The sequence below is a fragment of the Centropristis striata genome, chromosome 8 (genome assembly GCF_030273125.1).
Source record: "Centropristis striata isolate RG_2023a ecotype Rhode Island chromosome 8, C.striata_1.0, whole genome shotgun sequence".
In the NCBI taxonomy this organism is placed as follows: Eukaryota; Metazoa; Chordata; class Actinopteri; order Perciformes; family Serranidae; genus Centropristis; species Centropristis striata.
In genome coordinates this window covers 29,956,402-29,974,734 of record NC_081524.1, presented here as the reverse complement: position 1 = coordinate 29,974,734, position 18,333 = coordinate 29,956,402, and the positions used below count along the sequence as shown (strand labels likewise).

General features: G+C 37.3%; 1 protein-coding gene and 2 non-coding genes across 3 annotated transcripts in view; 2 read left to right on the top strand and 1 right to left on the bottom strand.

Moving 5' to 3' along the window:
* The window catches only part of ube3d (ubiquitin protein ligase E3D), a 28,568-nt gene extending 18,775 nt beyond the window's left edge, over positions 1-9,793 (bottom strand). The window contains exons 1-7 of the mRNA XM_059339854.1: positions 9,501-9,793; positions 6,691-6,902; positions 6,074-6,164; positions 3,889-4,111; positions 2,631-2,703; positions 2,478-2,556; positions 1,777-1,885 (exon numbers count right to left, since the gene is read on the bottom strand). Coding sequence (XP_059195837.1) covers positions 1,777-1,885; positions 2,478-2,556; positions 2,631-2,703; positions 3,889-4,111; positions 6,074-6,164; positions 6,691-6,902; positions 9,501-9,592 — 879 coding nt within the window. The 5' untranslated portion in view covers positions 9,593-9,793. The remainder of the gene's footprint in view (positions 1-1,776; positions 1,886-2,477; positions 2,557-2,630; positions 2,704-3,888; positions 4,112-6,073; positions 6,165-6,690; positions 6,903-9,500) is intronic.
* A 2,780-nt stretch (positions 9,794-12,573) lies between these two features.
* On the top strand, positions 12,574-12,764 carry LOC131977062 (U2 spliceosomal RNA). The gene has a single exon (XR_009394859.1). It is a non-coding gene; the product is annotated as a U2 spliceosomal RNA (small nuclear RNA).
* Positions 12,765-15,870: 3,106 nt separating this feature from the next.
* Positions 15,871-16,061, top strand: LOC131977050 (U2 spliceosomal RNA). Its single transcript, XR_009394848.1, has one exon. It is a non-coding gene; the product is annotated as a U2 spliceosomal RNA (small nuclear RNA).
* The last annotated feature ends 2,272 nt before the right edge of the window (positions 16,062-18,333 follow it).

The following is an 18,333-nucleotide window of genomic DNA, read 5'->3' as shown; positions in this document are numbered from 1 at the left end:
CCTGGAAAGAGGTACAAAATATTTTATTTCAACTTTATGTGCAACCATGTACTCGTTCTTGCATAACCCACAATATATTCATTGTAATAACAATGCTTTAGGCTCTTTTCTCTAATTTGCCACCTTAATCAAATATGCAAGCACAGTTTGTGGCAAGTGTTAAAGGTGTTAACAATTTATTACTTCTCTACGTATTGCCGTTAATAACGTCAAAAGACAAAAAAAAATGAGTAAGGAAGAAAATAATTGTTTGTTTTTACAATTATTACTATGAATTTTCTTCTTATGCAGCAATGAGAAAACAAGGCTGTCAACAAAACAAAGGTTGAACAGTGTGTGATGCACAGTGGACTTTTCCATTTTATATTCTTTAAAGAATTCACAAAGTCAATTTCACACAAGATGAATTATATTATTATTGCTATGCTATTTAGTGAGGATTTCTAATGTCCTACAGTTTGAAGACAAGGACACAATTTGTGGAATACTTGGGACATTTTCTGGTATGCAAATGGTGATATGCATATGAGCAAACAAGTATTACCTGCCAGCTTCTGTTCAAGGGGATATATCCTGAAAAACTCACTTTTTTCAGTGATTGTACACATACATTTGGGTATCTAGTGTGTGCCAACTCTGTGGAACAAGACAACCCAGTCAGTTTTGTGTTAGCTTCGTAGATCAGAATATATGAGGTTTAACTAGCAATTTAGATCTGGCTCCCCTTCTTATGTCACATACAGGCTCCTTAGAATATAACGCCACCCATCTGAGTACCTCTCCCCCAAGGCTTGAGCACATAGGAGACATGGCTTTCTGACAACGCTTTCTGCCAGAAAGCTTTAGAAGTAAGTTGTAGTAGAAGTAGTAGTAGAGTATAAAGAGCATCAAAGTACACGGAAGAAGGAGGTTATGAGTGCTTCAAACACAGGATTTTCACCAAGGAGAGTGACTCTGTTGAGTTCTCATAGCTTTTTTTCTGGCAGAAACCTCTCAAGGCATAACTTTTCCAATGTTGACTAATCAGAGCAGGGCTTAAAGAGAAAGGTGCTGAAAGGAAATATCTCAGACAGAGGGTGAATACTTCAGACAGAAAAATAAAATGTTTTTGAACATTAAAATATTCAAGTATAAGTATTAAGTATCAACCTTAAAAAAGGGGCGTAATATGTCCCCTTTCAAACAAAATCAATACTTTACAATGAAAGCACTGCTCGGCTCTGATGGCTGATCGGACAAGTGCTCTTTAATAGGGCAGGTAAAAGTACAAAAAAACAGATCAATGCATATCGGCTCTTCTTCTCTGTCTGAGAATCACAATCAGTCTAAATTATATACCAGCTGTGGGTGGCATTCTACCCAACACAGAAGGTTAAGTACATAACCCATAGAGGGTGCTCAAAGAATAGCATGGGCCTCATACAGGCATACATGAAGATGTGGCAGAATATAAAGCAAGACTTTTTGGATTCTGTTTTTACAAAATAAAATCAATATTAGAATATAAAGGCTAGACCACACACACTTTAGAACACTGCACTAAATTACGTGCAGTGGTGTGTCACTTTTGTTCTAGGAAGAGCCACTTGTAAAAACCCACTTGTTGCTGATTTCAAAGAAGCTAGAAGTCTGGCAGTCTGGCAAGTAACAGTCAATCAGTTTTTCATATCGCTCGGAGAACCTCTCATATCACCCTTTCCCATTTATTAAATTATTGAGTAGTCTAATTTTACTCAAATTGAATGTGCTTCTCTGATTGTGCCAGCTTGTTCTTACCAATAAGAACGCTTTCCCATCAGGAGTCTGGACAGAGAAGTGGTAAGTGCTCATCGAGGTGGAGAGCCTCAACAGCTTGGCTGCTACAGTCTTCTCCAGAAAGAGTAATCTGTCCAAAAGAGACAATGTTCATTCATTTACATATTGAGTCTTTAGTCTTTTCTGGCCAAATTGCATGCTGTTTTTCTCACTCATGAAACGCCACAAAGATAAAATTATGGAAAAATACGTTACAGTTTATGGTCATGTGTATGCCCAGTACTGATTTGAAAAGTGGCAGTGTACGTCTAATACTTCAGCCAACCATTTAGTTAATGGAGAGTAGCTTGAAAAGGCAAAATTATTTGATTTAATGCTTGTGCATAATCTCAATATAACTAATATCAAAAATATTCAAACTTGCACTATAAAAATGTTTAAATCAGAATTTTATCATAATTGTTTTTAAAAGGCCTGAACACTGTGCTAATATGTGCCATTATTCAAAGAAGTTTTAGCAAAATCCTAGTCAGATATTGGGTGTGACCATGCCTTATAGTCCATGTGCGGATAGTATTGGTAGGGACAAAAACATACAACAGTCCCAATGATTAACCTTCATTTTCTCTCCTATATCTCCTCCATAAAACAGCCTCTCTGTATCCTTTTCCATTTGAAATAATGTGCTTTTCAACACTAGACTTTGATAAAAAAAAACGTGCCTGTTAAGTGCAGCTTCTGGCTTTCTGTCTCCCACAGCGGGCTCCACTACCACCTGTGTGATGTACAGTTTCAGGCTCTCTGTAACAAACAATAGAGAAAGGGTCATAAAAACATTTAAAAATGACGATTATATTCTATAGAGTGATTTATACCTGGTGCAACAGCCTCTCCCAGCACTGATGAACAGCTCTTGCAGGAGATGAGTGCCAGCCGGCGGCAGGGTTTCTGTACGTAACACAGGTTAAAAAAGTCATTTGGGAGTCATTTGCCACATTTTACATCTGTTCACCAACAAAAACACCTATCTTTAACTTGGCTGTTTTAGAATCAATAGCCACTATAACCAGGCTTGATGCAGTAGATGAGGAGAGAGAGGTATTCTGCATGCAGATTGTCATTTATTCTACGGCTCGTTTTATCTGTCTCTCTTCTATTTCACTTTCAGTCATGCAAAGAGCGCCACTCGTGCAGAGAATGACTAATAAAAGAGCACAGAGATCAATTCTCGTCTGTAGAGGGCTTGAGTTTGACTTCACTGATGCAGAAGTCTGAGGAGTGTGTGCATGAGGCTGAATATACTGTATAATATAAATATATCAAAAAACAAACAAACCTGGTATCGACCATTTAGTGCTTTCCCAAATTTCTCGCTCACTGCAGCTAAAGAGGATGTTTTATATTAACAGGATTTTTATAATCTGTTTGTCAACAATAGTAATCATTCCATCATCTGGATTTATTTGTCAAAAACCAACACCTTTCAAAAATCCTTGGTTTTCCAGAAATTCTCTAAACTTTGAAATGCTGTGTCAACCCTCTGAATCCCAAAAACCTGTCGGCAGATTAAAAAGCATGTTTTTAAAAAAAAAAATGTAATCCAGAAACGTATACCGTTTATCATAGACAAAAACTGGCATTATCGTCAGACTTTCAACTTTCTGACATTTTTTTTAACTGATCATCTTTGACAAACGTTTCCATCAGAAAAGGTAACAGAATAGAAGCTTAAAATTGTGGCATTTCCTCAATTGCATTTACCAGATCCTCTAAAAACACTAAGATAAGCACTCCTCAGTGCTACTCAGAAGCCATCAATGCTTCCACTGAGACAAAAAGTCATGTGGTCATGTGACAAATATTTAGTAAAAACTAGACAGAACTGAAAGATGTTTACACAGTACAGAAAGGAAAAAAGACATGAGCAGTTTGAAGAAGAGGTTGTAAAACTGTAAATTGTTCAATATATATAGCATGTGGAGCCCCACTTTTTTCCTCCAAAAAACAAAGCTACAGTGAGTAAAATGAGACAGGAGCAGAAATCACCCTGAAACTGCTTGAGGCTCAGAGGCTCTGTCTTCCTTCTGAGAATAAAGGAGCAAAGTGGTTTGCTTTCCTCTGCACTTTGCTCACCTTTGAATCCTGACTGTCCTCTGAGCCAACAGGGCTAACTTCTTGAGTGAGAGTTTGTTCACAGCTGCCATCTCTGGCTAGGAGGAGGAAGGTGTCGCCCAGTAAACAATCCTCTGCTCGGGGCAGCAGCTTCTTGTTAGCAAACGGATCCGGGTGGCAACACCAGTCATCCACAATGGCGTTCCAGTTGCCATTAGGGAGAGGAAGAACTCGCTTAAACGTTCTGAAGAAGAAGGAAAACCAAGAGAAAAAGCAATTAAAGGTTTTCTTTCTATCATCATCCAGTGATATTTGGAAATCACATCAATTGATTCTTGCAGCAGTGAGAGCTGTGATCTCTCAATAACCACAGAGTTCCCTTATGGCAAGGAGTGATCTGAATACAAAGGAGGAACATACAGTGCTGGCAGGGAATGTTTTGTTAGGAAAGCAGGCAAAATATCGACAATATCTAATAATAGGAATATATTTTTGTGATAAATCTCCTAATAATATATTTAAAGCAGTATAAGTTTATTTTTTTGGCCACTTGGGGGCAGTGGAACAAGCTGTAAACACAATATTGGCATATTATCACCTTGTAAAGTTGTCAGGCATAACATACTAGCAAACACTTAAACTTTTCACAGATCCAGAAATCATCAAGCAACATGAGTATGAGTCATGTTTCTGGTCACCTCATAAACACACGCCGCTACACGAGTGTTCCAAGTAATCTTCAGATTGACAAATCAATTGGTTCAAGAGTAGGTATTATTGTAGTTGACCAAGACAACCTTCTCCTCCTAGCCAGTACAATCACTTAACAAGACAATTGACTTTTAGGAATTACAAACACACTGTCAAAGTTCTAAAGATGAAAACACAGAGACACCATGGAAGCAACTTGTCAATCACAAGATAGCCATGCCCTAAAGCATGTCCTGCTTCTTCATCTATTTCACTCTAAATAAAACCATAATTTACTAAATGAACACCATGCTGTTTTAAAGAACACTTCAAACTAACAAGTGAGACCATAAGCTCATTAGGAAAATGTTTACTGAGGGAATAAGTCAAGTAAAAAGTAAGTTAATTCCTCTTTGACTTCTATACAACCAGAGCTCTTTTGCAACCAGTGGAGTCGCCCCCTGCTGGGGTGAAAGAAATAATGCAGGTTTAAAGCACTTCCGCACTGGCTTCACGTTTCAGGCCTGGAGGTTGCTGCTTGGTCACTAACTTTGCTCGGTGTTGCTATTTGGTGCTGAGCAGGTGGTGTACAGAGGGGTTATTAGAGTATTTTAACTGAAAGCAGCAGCTTCGTGCAGCTGAAACAAGAGAGCAATGAGAATGAATAAAAAATGTACATTTAGTAATACCAAAACACTGAACTGCATACATTTAAAAAGCTCAGCAGTACAGCGGGGAACTGCAGAGCAATAATTTTCTCTGCAGTCATCATTGCTAGTGACCCCTTTCACACTACATGTAGTCATTTGACCCATTGTTCATTTTTTTTAAATAGTAGCAGAGCTTTAATACAACACTCATTGTATCGATTCAAGTCAAGCAATTGCACTGCACTGTTTTAGGCTATGGAAAGAAAACTTTCAGAAGGAACTACGAAAAGGCTGCAGTCAATGGCAGCATTAATACTGCTGATCAGCCATATAAAGGAACATATTGCTACAAAACATAATGAGGCATAATGTTGTTGAAATATAAGTTTTCCCCTGCTCCAAGCACTTCTGATGATTGTATTTTTCCCTGCCCTTGTTGAAGACAAAAAAAACTTTTTAGCAACTTTTATTGGGTGATTGCTGAGAAACATTGCCAGAGGCCATGGGTCTCTGTAATGCAGCTATTGCAATTTTCAGCATGTCAGACTGCTGACCAAAGAAAGCAACAAGCTCAGAGATATAAGAACAATACCACTGTCCAACTAAACCACCTCAAGGTAAGAAATACAATTGTTTTTTAATGGGCAGCGCAGACCTGTACGTCACACTGACACTATAACTCTAAAGCTGTCAGGATGACGACTGTGGACTCCGCTCCAGCACCATCCATCAATTTCCCCTTCCCAGACTATCACTTCAACCACTGGGTCACACCATCAATAAACACCTGCTCCTCCTCCAGCGGAGGAGGGTGTGAATAAAAACCCATTTCCACTGACGCTCGTCCTCGTCCGTCTGGTCCTCACCTGTCCTCGAGCAGCCTGGTCATGCAGCCCTGGCAGTAGAAGCAATAAGTCTCTTTCGCCCGGAGTGTCTCCATCACGCTGTCAGAAGCTTCTGCGGAGGGCCAAAGGCAAACAAATAAATGAGCAAGATTTGGTGAAAGGGTGTTAACCTTGTTCTACAGAGCACAAAATCAATAAAATACTGGGTAGGGAAGGTGGCTTGGATAAGAAGCGGGCAATCAATCTGATTTTGATTGGATTTGTCAATGACTGTCCTGAGCTATAACTTCCTCTTGCGCCGGGAGTGACATTAAATGTGACAAAAGATGGAGTTTGTGGATATTATGCAATGACTCTGCGGTACACTTTTGATGTTATGAGATCAAACCAGAACTTAAAGGGAGTATTCTCATGATGGAGGATCAGTTGCCAGTGGGCCATTAGGGATCCTTGGAGAAAAATTTACACCTTCACTGTCTCAGATGACCAAGTGACTCAATCCAATTAATTTAGAATAGACAGAAAGCTCTAAATAGCTATCTAAAGACTTTGTTATCATCTTGGCACAGAGGACGCCAGCAAAGCAGAGGGAGGCTGCACGTGTTTGGATGCGTTTCCATAGTTTTCCTGGACATTACCTTCATCTGTGCTTCGTGTGACACTAATGCGCAGTCTGAAATGCAGCTCCTCTCCACAGGACTCTCCCGCAGGTGTCGGAACGCAGGATTCCTGCTCGAAGGCGACTCCTGCAGGCAAAGTCAGGCTCAGTTCGCCTGTAGGAGTCCGGATGTGGAGAGAAGAATCTCCACCTGTCACGGACACATCTGCAGGACTTTTGGCCACAGCCTTCCTAGAGAGCAGATGTGAGCAGATGATTTACTCACTCTGGTATAAAAAGAATATACAAGAAATAAAAATAGAAGATCTACACTTATTCGCTTCCTTTCTTTAGATAAGACAATCAATACCTCTTATGTCTGTATGGTAAATGTAACACTAGAGCCAGGAGACCATTAGGTTAGCTTAGCTTAACTGAAAGACAAACAGGGGGAAATACCTCCCCAGGCACCTGTAGTCTTGTTGTAATCATGGACTCCAGAGACTGAGCCACACCTCCACTGTAAGTCCCACACACAAACCTGTGTAGCCTTGCCTCAGTTTGGATTTTGTACTGCTTAAACAAACAAGATAAAATGTGTTAATCAGCAACCTTTAGTGCTGCTTGTAGGCTGCTTCGGTTATCTTTGAACTAGGGCGGCAACTAACCATTAATTAATTATTTTCTTAATAAATTGACTGGTTTATAAAATGTCAGAAAATCACTGTCAGTCACTTCAAAACCCGGAGACATTCAATTTAATATGCTATAAAATGAAAGAAAGGCAGAAAATCTCCAAATTTGAGAGGCTAAAAACAGCATTTCTACTTCTGCCATTTTTACACAAAAAAATGACTTTAACAATTAATCAATTATCAAAATAGTTGCCGATTATTTTTCTGTCGATCTACCAACCAATTAATCGATAAGTCCTTTCAGCTCTACTACTAAGAGCCAGGCAAGCTGTTTCCAGTAGTTATGTAAAGCTAAGTTAAAACATGTAATGGGAACAATATCAATCTTCTTATCCATCTCTCTAGTGTTACTGTTAGAGTATTACAACTTCTCAACTGATGAGACTGGATCATTTCATCGTCCCTGTTCTTGATACTTAATGCATTAGAAGTGAACAAGCCAATATCCTGAAAACTTGGCAGCATCAAATCATACACATATGGACGATTTGTAATTAGTCTATGTCTCAATAAAGTGATTAATGAGTAGGCCTAAAGAGTTTAACACAGACTGCATATAAATATGATAATATATCATTATACATGTACATACAGTCTATGGTGCTGAACAAAGTCTCTTGTTTTCTGCAATAACTGTTCCAAAGTTCTCTGCAGGACTGGGCCTACTAAATTAATGACTTCTTATGACTATAAATACCACTACCATCATTAATATCCCCTCTACCTCCTACTGGGTGCAGCTGTCTCACCTAAAGAAAGTATTGAATAATGGCCTGTGAAGACCCCTAGCTGAGGGAAAAACTGTTTTAACTAATAACAAACTGGATGTTTATAGGGCTGCACTTCTAAAATAAATCTCTCTTTTTGTGAAAAATGTTTAACTTGAGCTCTTCATTTAACTTTCAACCCTATGTTATTATATAAAATGCAGTTATATATATATATATATATATATATATATATATATATATATATATATATATATATATATATATATATATGAAGACGATTTCTCCCATTGTGCAGTCATATATAGTCACCTCTCCACTGTCAGTGCTGAGCTTTTAGAGAGGGGAGAGGACCAGGGCTGATTTTACTGCCTGCCATATCTCATTAACACCATCTAGTGATGTTGTCGGTGTAATACATCCACTTTCAGCAAGCAGAAGTGCCAATTATTAAAGATCCTTTATGAAGACAAATAACTCCGGCTCTAATCTCTGCCGCTATATATTATAAATGTAAAGTTAATCTCCAATCCCCAATTTGCCCTGGAGGGCTTCACTGTCTGTAAAAACATAAACAGAAAATATGAATTACGAGTACAAACTTATTAGAAAGCATTCAAATCATCTATGGAAGTAAAAGTACCATCAGCCCCACTTTAATCCACTATAAAAAATACGTAATTACAAGTAAAAGTCCTGCATTCAAAGTTTTACTTTAGTTCAGGTATCAGCAACATATATCAAAAGTACTTATGTAGAAATGTCGCTGCCAGAGTAATTTTATTACATTATAGGGTCATAATTATGTAGTAGCACTTTAATGTTGGAAATGAAAATTTTATAAATTAATATTACTGTTTAATCTATTATAATGCATCACATGTTTAAACTGACCTAAAGTTTTGTAATTTTGAAATTACTAGTAATTATAGCTGCCAAATACATATTTTCAAGTAAAAAGTAAAACATTTCCCTTTGACATGCAGGTGAAGAAATATAAAGTACCATCAGTGGAATTACTCAAGTACACATACCTCAAAATTATACATAGGTACACAATACATTGAGGTACTTTCCGCCATTGATAATACTCCACAGGAATCACAGCAAACCTCTATGCATATGATACCTGTGGGGTGTTTTTTAAATTTTCATTAATTTGCTATTTTTCTACATTATGCATCATACAACAAGCAGAAACCGAAGTCAAGCCCAGTTTGTATTTCTCGTGTGAGGCTTAATATTTGCTAACTTACTTCTCTAGACGCTGCAGAGAAAGTGCAGCATCACTTCACATGTACTGAGCTAGCGTTAAGTTAGCTAATGCTCTTAGCTAGCCAAGCTTGCATTGTGAGTTTGCCCACAACTGTAATTATGTTACCGTCTTCTAGCTGTTTAGCTCGGTAGCTTTCTGTCAAAATAATTACCCGACAATAAGCAGTCCACTCTGAAGCCTTTTCCTCAGCTCCAAGAAGACTCCGACCCCATGTGTTTCGGCTGGCATCTCCAACTCTGTCATCCAGGCAGCGCAATATTCAGGAATAATAAAACAGAAATCATACACTGATCAAAACTCAGTGCGGCCGGGCAACTCTGGATAGCAGCAAATCATCCCAAGTAAGACAGAGACAACTGATCATCTGTGTGATTGAGCTAGAATCCAGAGGTTTCTGTGGTAGTTGTCTGCAGGTGCTGCAGCAGCGTGACGATGACTTCTTCGTCTTCGCTCTTTCTGGCGGACTAACCAATGTTAAAGGTGCATACCGCCACCCTCTGTCTGTACCGGAGTGTGTAACGTCATGACTTAATAAGATAACTAAATAAGACATACACTTTATTGTCCTTGGAAGGAAATTTGTCTTGGACTCCAATGCTGTCATATAATGCTGCTTTACAGTGATAATAGTACAGGTACAGACAAGTATACATATAGGCACACACAGGCCACATATAACATATACACAGTATACAAGAAACAGTGCAATGCACTCATACATACACACACACACACCTGCCCAGACTCTCCCTCGCCCACTGTATTATACCATGGGTCATGATCAATAGTACAGTTGTACAGTTTGTTTGGTCCTGGGGGCATTTAGGATCTTAATTTAGGTGGGCACAAATGAATTCCTAAAACAGTTCAGACTGCAAGTGCGGACTCTGAAGCGTCTACCTGATGGTAGACTGACTTTGGTCATCTTGGATTTAAGTTCAGTTGTGCTGTATAATGAGTCATGAGCTGTAGTAAGATCATGACTGTGTTTGATCAAAGCAATGAAACTTTTTGATATGGACAGAACTATACATCTGCTTTTTGTGTTCTGTCTTTTTATTATTCAGTACTGTACCTCTAAACTGTGTAGTACTCTATGTATGTTTGTATGCTCACTAAATAAATAAGCGTAAGTCATGTTTTCATGCATTGTATGATAAACCATCTTAATGTTTACTAATGTATGTGTTTTGGTGTTGTCCACGTCGTTGTCAAATTAGATTTTCATCTAATTTGTTTAATACATATTTGACTAAAAAGAATGCTTTGTACTTTATCTGAGATCAAGTTTTAAGTTCAGGATATCACTTAAATCACTAATTGAATTATATATATATATATCAAAAAAAGACGTGGGCAGGAGCTAATTGAATAAGATCATAATATAATAATATATAACGTCTGTATATTTACTTCTGTTTTCATTCATATGAAGGTATAATGCATGCACTGCCAACACTGACCATTTTGTTAATTCGTCGTGTGTTATTATTAAAACAATAAATAAAATATTGTGGGGCAAAAAAGGCTCTTTGTCTTTTTTCTCCAGCCTTGTGTCCTTCTTCTTCTGTAGTGGATTGTATAAATATATTAACTCAAATACTATTACAAATTTGAGGTATTTTATTTTATGACACTTTATACCTCCATTATATTGCATTTCAAAGTGAGATATTGTACTTTATTACTCTACAGATTGAGAATTATCACCCAAAATGTATGATCCTCTCATAAAATGTGATACTTTTGTAGATTCGACACAATAAGCAAACTCTCAACCAGCTACAACAATTTCTGCCTAATTCAATCTGAGCAGAGCTTTGATCTGGTTTCAGGAGACAAGAAGAACTGCAGATTTTGCTGCGGTGAGGAGGAGCTCAAGGACGCTGCACCCAGAAAACAAGATGACTTTCATGTGGGAAATTTTTATGATTGGTCAACATTAGTTAGCAGGGCAGTGGAGGAGCAAACTGACTGGGCAGAAAGACATACAGTGTGAACACTTTCAGGGAATGTCAACATTTCACATGGGAGGCTTTGACACATTTATAGGTGGGAGGGAGAGAGCAGTTAGTCAGGGTTTGATGCAGATAGTAGAGCCATATTATTTTGTTATATACTGAAGGAGATGGAGGACATGAAGTTGCAGTGGGCCATTTTTTCTCTGTTATTTATTTTTAGAGGATATTTGGTGCCTGTTGTGGTAGGGTTTTAGGAGGATAACAAGGAGGTAATAAACAGGCACGTGTAAAGCATTGCCAGTGGGGGGCTGGGCCATTTACTGACTACTGACTTTAACGTTAAATGTATTCAGATGTTGAAGGAACATTTAAACCACAAACTAAGGGGCTAACGGGCTCTCAACCCTTGGCCTGTAGTGCCTGTGGGTGGTAGAAGGCTTGTTTTGTCCAACCAACAGTCCAAACATTGTGATTATTAGGAAAAATATATAGGGGCTATCAAAAGTATTCAAATAATTCAGGAAAAGCAGAAATTCTTAACATTTGAGAAGCTGGAACCCTGACATGTAGGCTATAGTTGTCAATTAAAGATTAATTAAGATGGCTATTATGAAGTTGCAACTGATGTTTCTTTTTTAATTAAACATAACATATAAAACATAAACTTTTTTGTTTGCACCACTGATATTTCCTTCCGGTTCTCAGCTTTGTTTTCTTTCTATGTGGCTTCTCCGGTAAATTCTGCCTAGTTGGTTTTCATCTCCCTCTGCAAGACTGAAGGCTGTGAAGTGTGCAGTTAACTCTCCTCTCCACCAGAGACTCCTGAAGGAGCTCTGCTTGTTATTGTGGTGGGTTATTTTTCTCAACCTCTCATCTTCGTTTTGACATCATAAAGTTTAATTGGCAGAATCCAAACGCAATTCTATAAATGTACGACATACGATGCGTGATATACGATATATTCTAACGTGTATGTAAAAGGAAATTCGAATTATTGGTTGATTTCACGTCTCTACTTCCTATTGGACTAAAGCGTACCACGTGTCCAGGAAGACTCATGAAGGCGCATTTAAGACACAGAATAAAACGTTATATTATATTATAGTAATAATAAAATCACACGAGATCACAAGTGGCACATTAACTAAAACTTACACTGTTCCTCTTCTAATGATGAACTCAAAAGTTGTAGTTTATTTCTCGAACCGTAAGTGAGAGTGACGGTGCGGAGAATGCCTCCCTCCCCTCTGACATTTTTGCAGTATCGCTTCTCGGCCTTTTGGCTAAGATCAAGTGTAGTATCTGTTCTTATCAGTTTAATATCTGATACGTCCCCTACCCGGGGACCATATATTAAATTGATTTTTGGAACAGGGAGATGGAATAGGGGCTTGCTCCGTCCACTCCACGCATCGACCTGGTATTGCAGTACTTCCAGGAACGGTGCACCCCCTTTCACTGTGAAAATAACCTATATGTAGAGTTATTATACAAGTTAGAAATTAAATAGCGAAAAGTGATGCGCTGATTTCGGAGATTTAACTGTTACTTAAGTCTCTACAGTCATGGATGTGAGATTAAAGGCTCCAAAGTGTTGACATTGTACGTTCACGTGACAGGTAAATAAACTGGGGAGTTACATGCAGTCTAGCAAGGAGATTGAAAACCGAGCTGCGTTCACTGCCCTTTCCACATGTGACAAATAACAATTGATTGGATAAATTTTTTGTTAGGCTTCATTACTATCAACGTGAAATCCTGACTGCACCGCTTTCTCAACATTTGCTGTATATTAAAACTACATTTTATTTATTTATTTTTTCTTTCTCTAGCTCTACATATAGAACATAAATAATACATTCAGTCCTTTCCAGCTGATGCTGAGACGGAGCGACCTAACGTGAACTAAACTGTGACTATCAGGCTAACATTACACAGATTGACTAGCCAATGTCGCTAATAGTTATCTAAGACACAGAGGTGATTATCAACATGATGGAAAACACTCTGTTTAAATGCAATGGTGAGTACTTTTAACAATATGTACACAGCGAAATGTGAAAAGTGGATGAACTAACTTTAGGTGGAAGTAGAACACTGTTCAACTAAAAATTATAAAATATAAAAAGTTAACAAAATCCTAAGTACAACATTAATTGAAATTCTTATTTAGATTTTTTTTTATATTAAAGAATAAATCAAATTCCCAAAGTATGCATCAAATATTTATGAAATAATATAACATTTTTGTGAAATTCTTATTAAATCATCAAAAAATAAGTACATTCCTGAAGTACACAAAATAGGCAAAGTTATAATTAAATTAGCGAAATCTTTAATAATAAAAAAGCAAAATCCTTTATAATAAAAGTATACAAAATCCTTAAGTACAATATTAAAAGCAAAACACACCAGACATGAAATAAAAAGGTGTCATCAAACAAACAGTAAACAGTAACACAACAACAGCTGCAAATTTCAATTTTTAGAAAAGGCTCTTCATCTTCCCCTCCAGCCTTGTTTCCCTCTCCTTCTTATATAGTGGACTGTATATATTTACTTAAATATTATTATAAATTTGAGGTATTTTTCCTTTGTACTTTTATTTTATGACTCTTTATTTCTCCATTATATTGCATTGTGAATTGAGATATAGTACTTTATTACTCTCATAACTAACTTTCATTATTTATAATCTGATGTATTTTTATATTCTACAAGAGGCATTTCTGCATAATAAGGACTTACTTGTAGTGCAGTATTTTTATACTTAAACATTATTGACAGCTATCTGCTTATATGATAAAAGATGAATATATTGACTATGAATCAATACAGTGAAACAATATACATTAAGTTTTTTTGATATTTATTTTTCATCCACATAAAGCAAAAAGAAACCTAAATTACATTTTGGAGCTGCAGGTAAGTGCTAACTGGGGCAGAGGCCGCTGTGGCAAGAAGGGGAGGGGAAGTGTTTTGTTAATGTTGTGAATCATTTTTGTTTTGTTCCTAACTAATTCAAAACCAAAGCAGATTTTTTTTCCAGCTTTTGCTTGTGTTTTTAGGATCTGGGGGACACTACAGGCAGAGTACTGAGGAACAAGAAGAGCAAGAAAAATGCAGGCTTTCACAGCAGAGGAGACAAACTTCCCAACAGACATGAGCAGACCAGAAAGGCTGCAGCTTCTGTGGTTGCAGAGGCAAAACATGAGTTGTTGGAGGAGTTACAAGAAGTCATAATAACACGTCAGATAACTGAGGAGATAACTGAGGAGTAAGTCCACCCAGATGTCAGTAGAAGAGGATAACTTCTGACCTTGACTGTGGGTATGATCAAGCAAATATAATGTCCAAGGGATCCACTGATGGGCCAAAATTATCAGGTGCAGTGGAGACAGGACTATTTGTTAGAACTGTTGCTTCTGTGGTTGCAGGAGCCAAACCTGGGTTTTGGGACAATAACGGTAAAGCTACAAACAGGATCAAGTGTCACCAGTGAGAGGTTCTGTCTTTTCCAGGCTGATCTTAGCAGAGGAGAAGAACTATTTATGTTTGTTTTCTTCCTGTGTAAAATACTGAGAAATTAAAAAAAATCACATTTACCCAGAGGATAACCTGACACTGACAATGTTTACTTTATCCAACCAACGATTCAAACTTCAAATAATTAAAGACAGGTGAGAGACATGTTTATTGAAAACACAAGTGGCACACACCTGTGTGGGCAGATTATTGGCATGCAAGGCTTTTAACTGATGTTTAATTCTGTAAATGTAAAATCTGAATTATGTGACATGTTTTATATATATATATATATCATATAAAAATATTATTAAAAAAACCCTAACCATTATTCTATCTTGACGAACTACAACATCACAATGCTGCTAATACTTATATGCAAAGTAATTTCAGTAGTAAGTAATGCCAGTAGTTTAGATTAAATTTCTTGGTTTTGCACCACTGATATTTCCTGCCTTCCTCAGCTCTGTGCTCTGTGTCTTTCGGGGTGGGGGTGAGAGTGCTTTGCTGGGTTCTCAACCCCCTCCGTCTCTCCCTGCAAGACCGTGAAGTGTGCAGTTAGCTCTCCTCTCCAGTAGAGGCTGCTGGAAGAGCTGGTTGTTTAGGGGCCTTTTGAAGCGTAAAACATTTTTCGTAACCTCGCACCTTCGTTTCACACCATTTGTTTATTTGTCTATTTAAATATTTAAAAGGATCCCCATTAGCTGACACAAAGACGACAGCTACGATATATTCTAACGTGTATTTAAAATGAAATTCGACTTATTGGTTGATTTCACGTCTCTACTTCCTATTGGACTAAAGCGTACCACGTGTCCAGGAAGACTCATGAAGGCGCATTTAAGACACAGAACAAAATGTTATATTATACTATAGTAATAATAAAATCACACGAGATCACAAGTGGCACATTAACTAAAACTTACACTGTTCCTCTTTTATATGATGAACCCAAAAGTTGTAGTTTATTTCTCGAACCGTAAGTGAGAGTGACGGTGCGGAGAATGCCTCCCTCCCCTCTGACATTTTTGCAGTATCGCTTCTCGGCCTTTTGGCTAAGATCAAGTGTAGTATCTGTTCTTATCAGTTTAATATCTGATACGTCCCCTACCCGGGGACCATATATTAAATTGATTTTTGGAACAGGGAGATGGAATAGGGGCTTGCTCCGTCCACTCCACGCATCGACCTGGTATTGCAGTACTTCCAGGAACGGTGCACCCCCTATCACTGTGAAAATTAATTATGTGGTCCCACCAAGAAGACTAGTACTTACTCAGCGAAAAGTGACACGCTAACCGTCATTGATTTTACTGTCACTCCAGTCTCTATAGTCATGGAAGTGAGTAAAAGTACATTTATACTTCTACTCCACTACATTTTGAGGCAAATATTGTATTTTTTACTCCTCTACATTTAGCTGACAGCTTTAATTACTTTTCAGGTCAAGATTTGAAGTGACAAACATGATACATTTAAAATTATTACCCATTTTTATAAATTAAACCACTTAAAAGTTTATTAGGTAGTTAAAATGAGCAGAGTGGAGTCATTTCACAGTGTGGTATTAGTACTTTTACTGAAGTAAAGGATCTGAATACTTCTTCCACCACTGTTCTTTTTACTTCTTTACTTTTTTCTTTATAATTTTTATTTAAAAATTTTAAATTTTATTTAATTTAATTTTTTTATTTTTTATTTATTTATAAATAACCGCTGCGCAATGTGGTTATGGATATGAGCTTTGGCTAAAAATAATGCGCAATACTCTGAATACTTCTTCCACCACTGTCCTTTTTACTTCTTTACTTTTTTATTTTTTATTTATTTTATGTTATTTTTTTTATTGATTTATTTTTTCGTTATTTTTTTTTATTTTTTATTTACATTTTTTTAATTCTTTTTAATTTTTAATTTTATTATTTTTCCGTTGCGCTTCTGCGCATGCGCGGCCTTGTTGCGCTACTGCGCATGTGCGGCCCCGTTGCGCTACTGCGCATGTGCGGCCCTGTTGCTCTACTGCGCATGTGCGGCCTTGTTGCGCTACTGCGCATGTGCGGCTCTGTTGCTCTACTGCGCATGTGCGGCCCTGTTGTGCTACTGCGTATGTGCGGCTCTGTTGCTCTACTGCGCATGCGCAGAATATCCGCACATGCGCAGTAGCGCAACAGAGCCGCACATGCGCAGTAGCGCAACAAAGCCGCACATGCGCAGTAGCGCAACAGAACCGCGCATGCGCAGAAACACAACGGGGCCGCGCATGCGCATTGCGCAGAAAATAAATAAAATAAATAAAACAAAAAATATATATAAAATAAAAAAATAAAAAAATAAAAAATAAAAGAATAAAAAAATTAAAGATTTAAATAATTTAAAAAAATTAAAATTTTAATTTAAAAATTAAAAAAAAAATGTAAAGAAGTAAAAAGGACAGTGGTGGAAGAAGTATTCAGATTCTTTACTTCAGTAAAAGTACTAATACCACACTGTGAAATGACTCCACTCTGCTTATTTTAACTTAACTTTAACTTTTAAGTGGTTTAATTTATAAAAATGGGTAATCATTTTAAATGTATCATGTTTTTCATTTTAAATCTTGACCTGAAAAGTAATTAAAGCTGTCAGCTAAATGTAGAGGACTAAAAAGTACAATATTTGCCTCAAAATGTAGTGGAGTAGAAGTATAAATTTACATAAAATGTACATAAAAGTACCTCAAAATTGTACTTTAAGTCCAGTACTTGAGTATATGTACATAGTTACTTTCCACCATTGCTACCTGCCTCTTCTAACTTATACATATCAGTTAAGAGTCCTCCTTCAGACACTGTATGAGGATTAAAGGGATAGTTTGTGCATTATTATACCAAACTTGTTGTTTTGTTGTTATTTAATAACTTGAGTATTCTTTGGGTTATCAAAATTCTTTTAATAACTTTTTGTCATGAGGTACATAAAGGTTTTGTGTAGCGGATGATCCGGGTATTTCAGCCAATTACCAATACCGATATTTTTTCCTCGCACAATTAATACCCACAATCAGGGCAAATTTGGCCAATTTACCAATTGACATAGTAAGTAAACATAACCTGTGTTCACTGGGAACACATGAAAAGTGCAACTGTACAACAATTGAATAAAACTACATGTACCTTACAGACTGCTGCTTAAATTCAAATTTAATTTAAAACAGGAGCCCAATATGTGACGACTCTATCTGCACTGTGCAAACAAAATCACAAAAAGTACAAAAAATGTAAGCAGCTTCAGTCCCTAATCAGAACATAAAGGGTGGCTGTGGCTCAGTTGGTAGAGCGTTCGTCCAGTAATCGGAAGGTTGGTGGCTCCAACCACAGAACCAGCTCTTGAATGAAACCTTAGCTATTTTCTTACTATATGAACACATATAAATCTACAAATCCCAAGAGAAAACCAAACCCTGGGGCAGTCTAAGAATTACTCTCACAATTTGGTTACTTCCATAGACATAAAAACTCA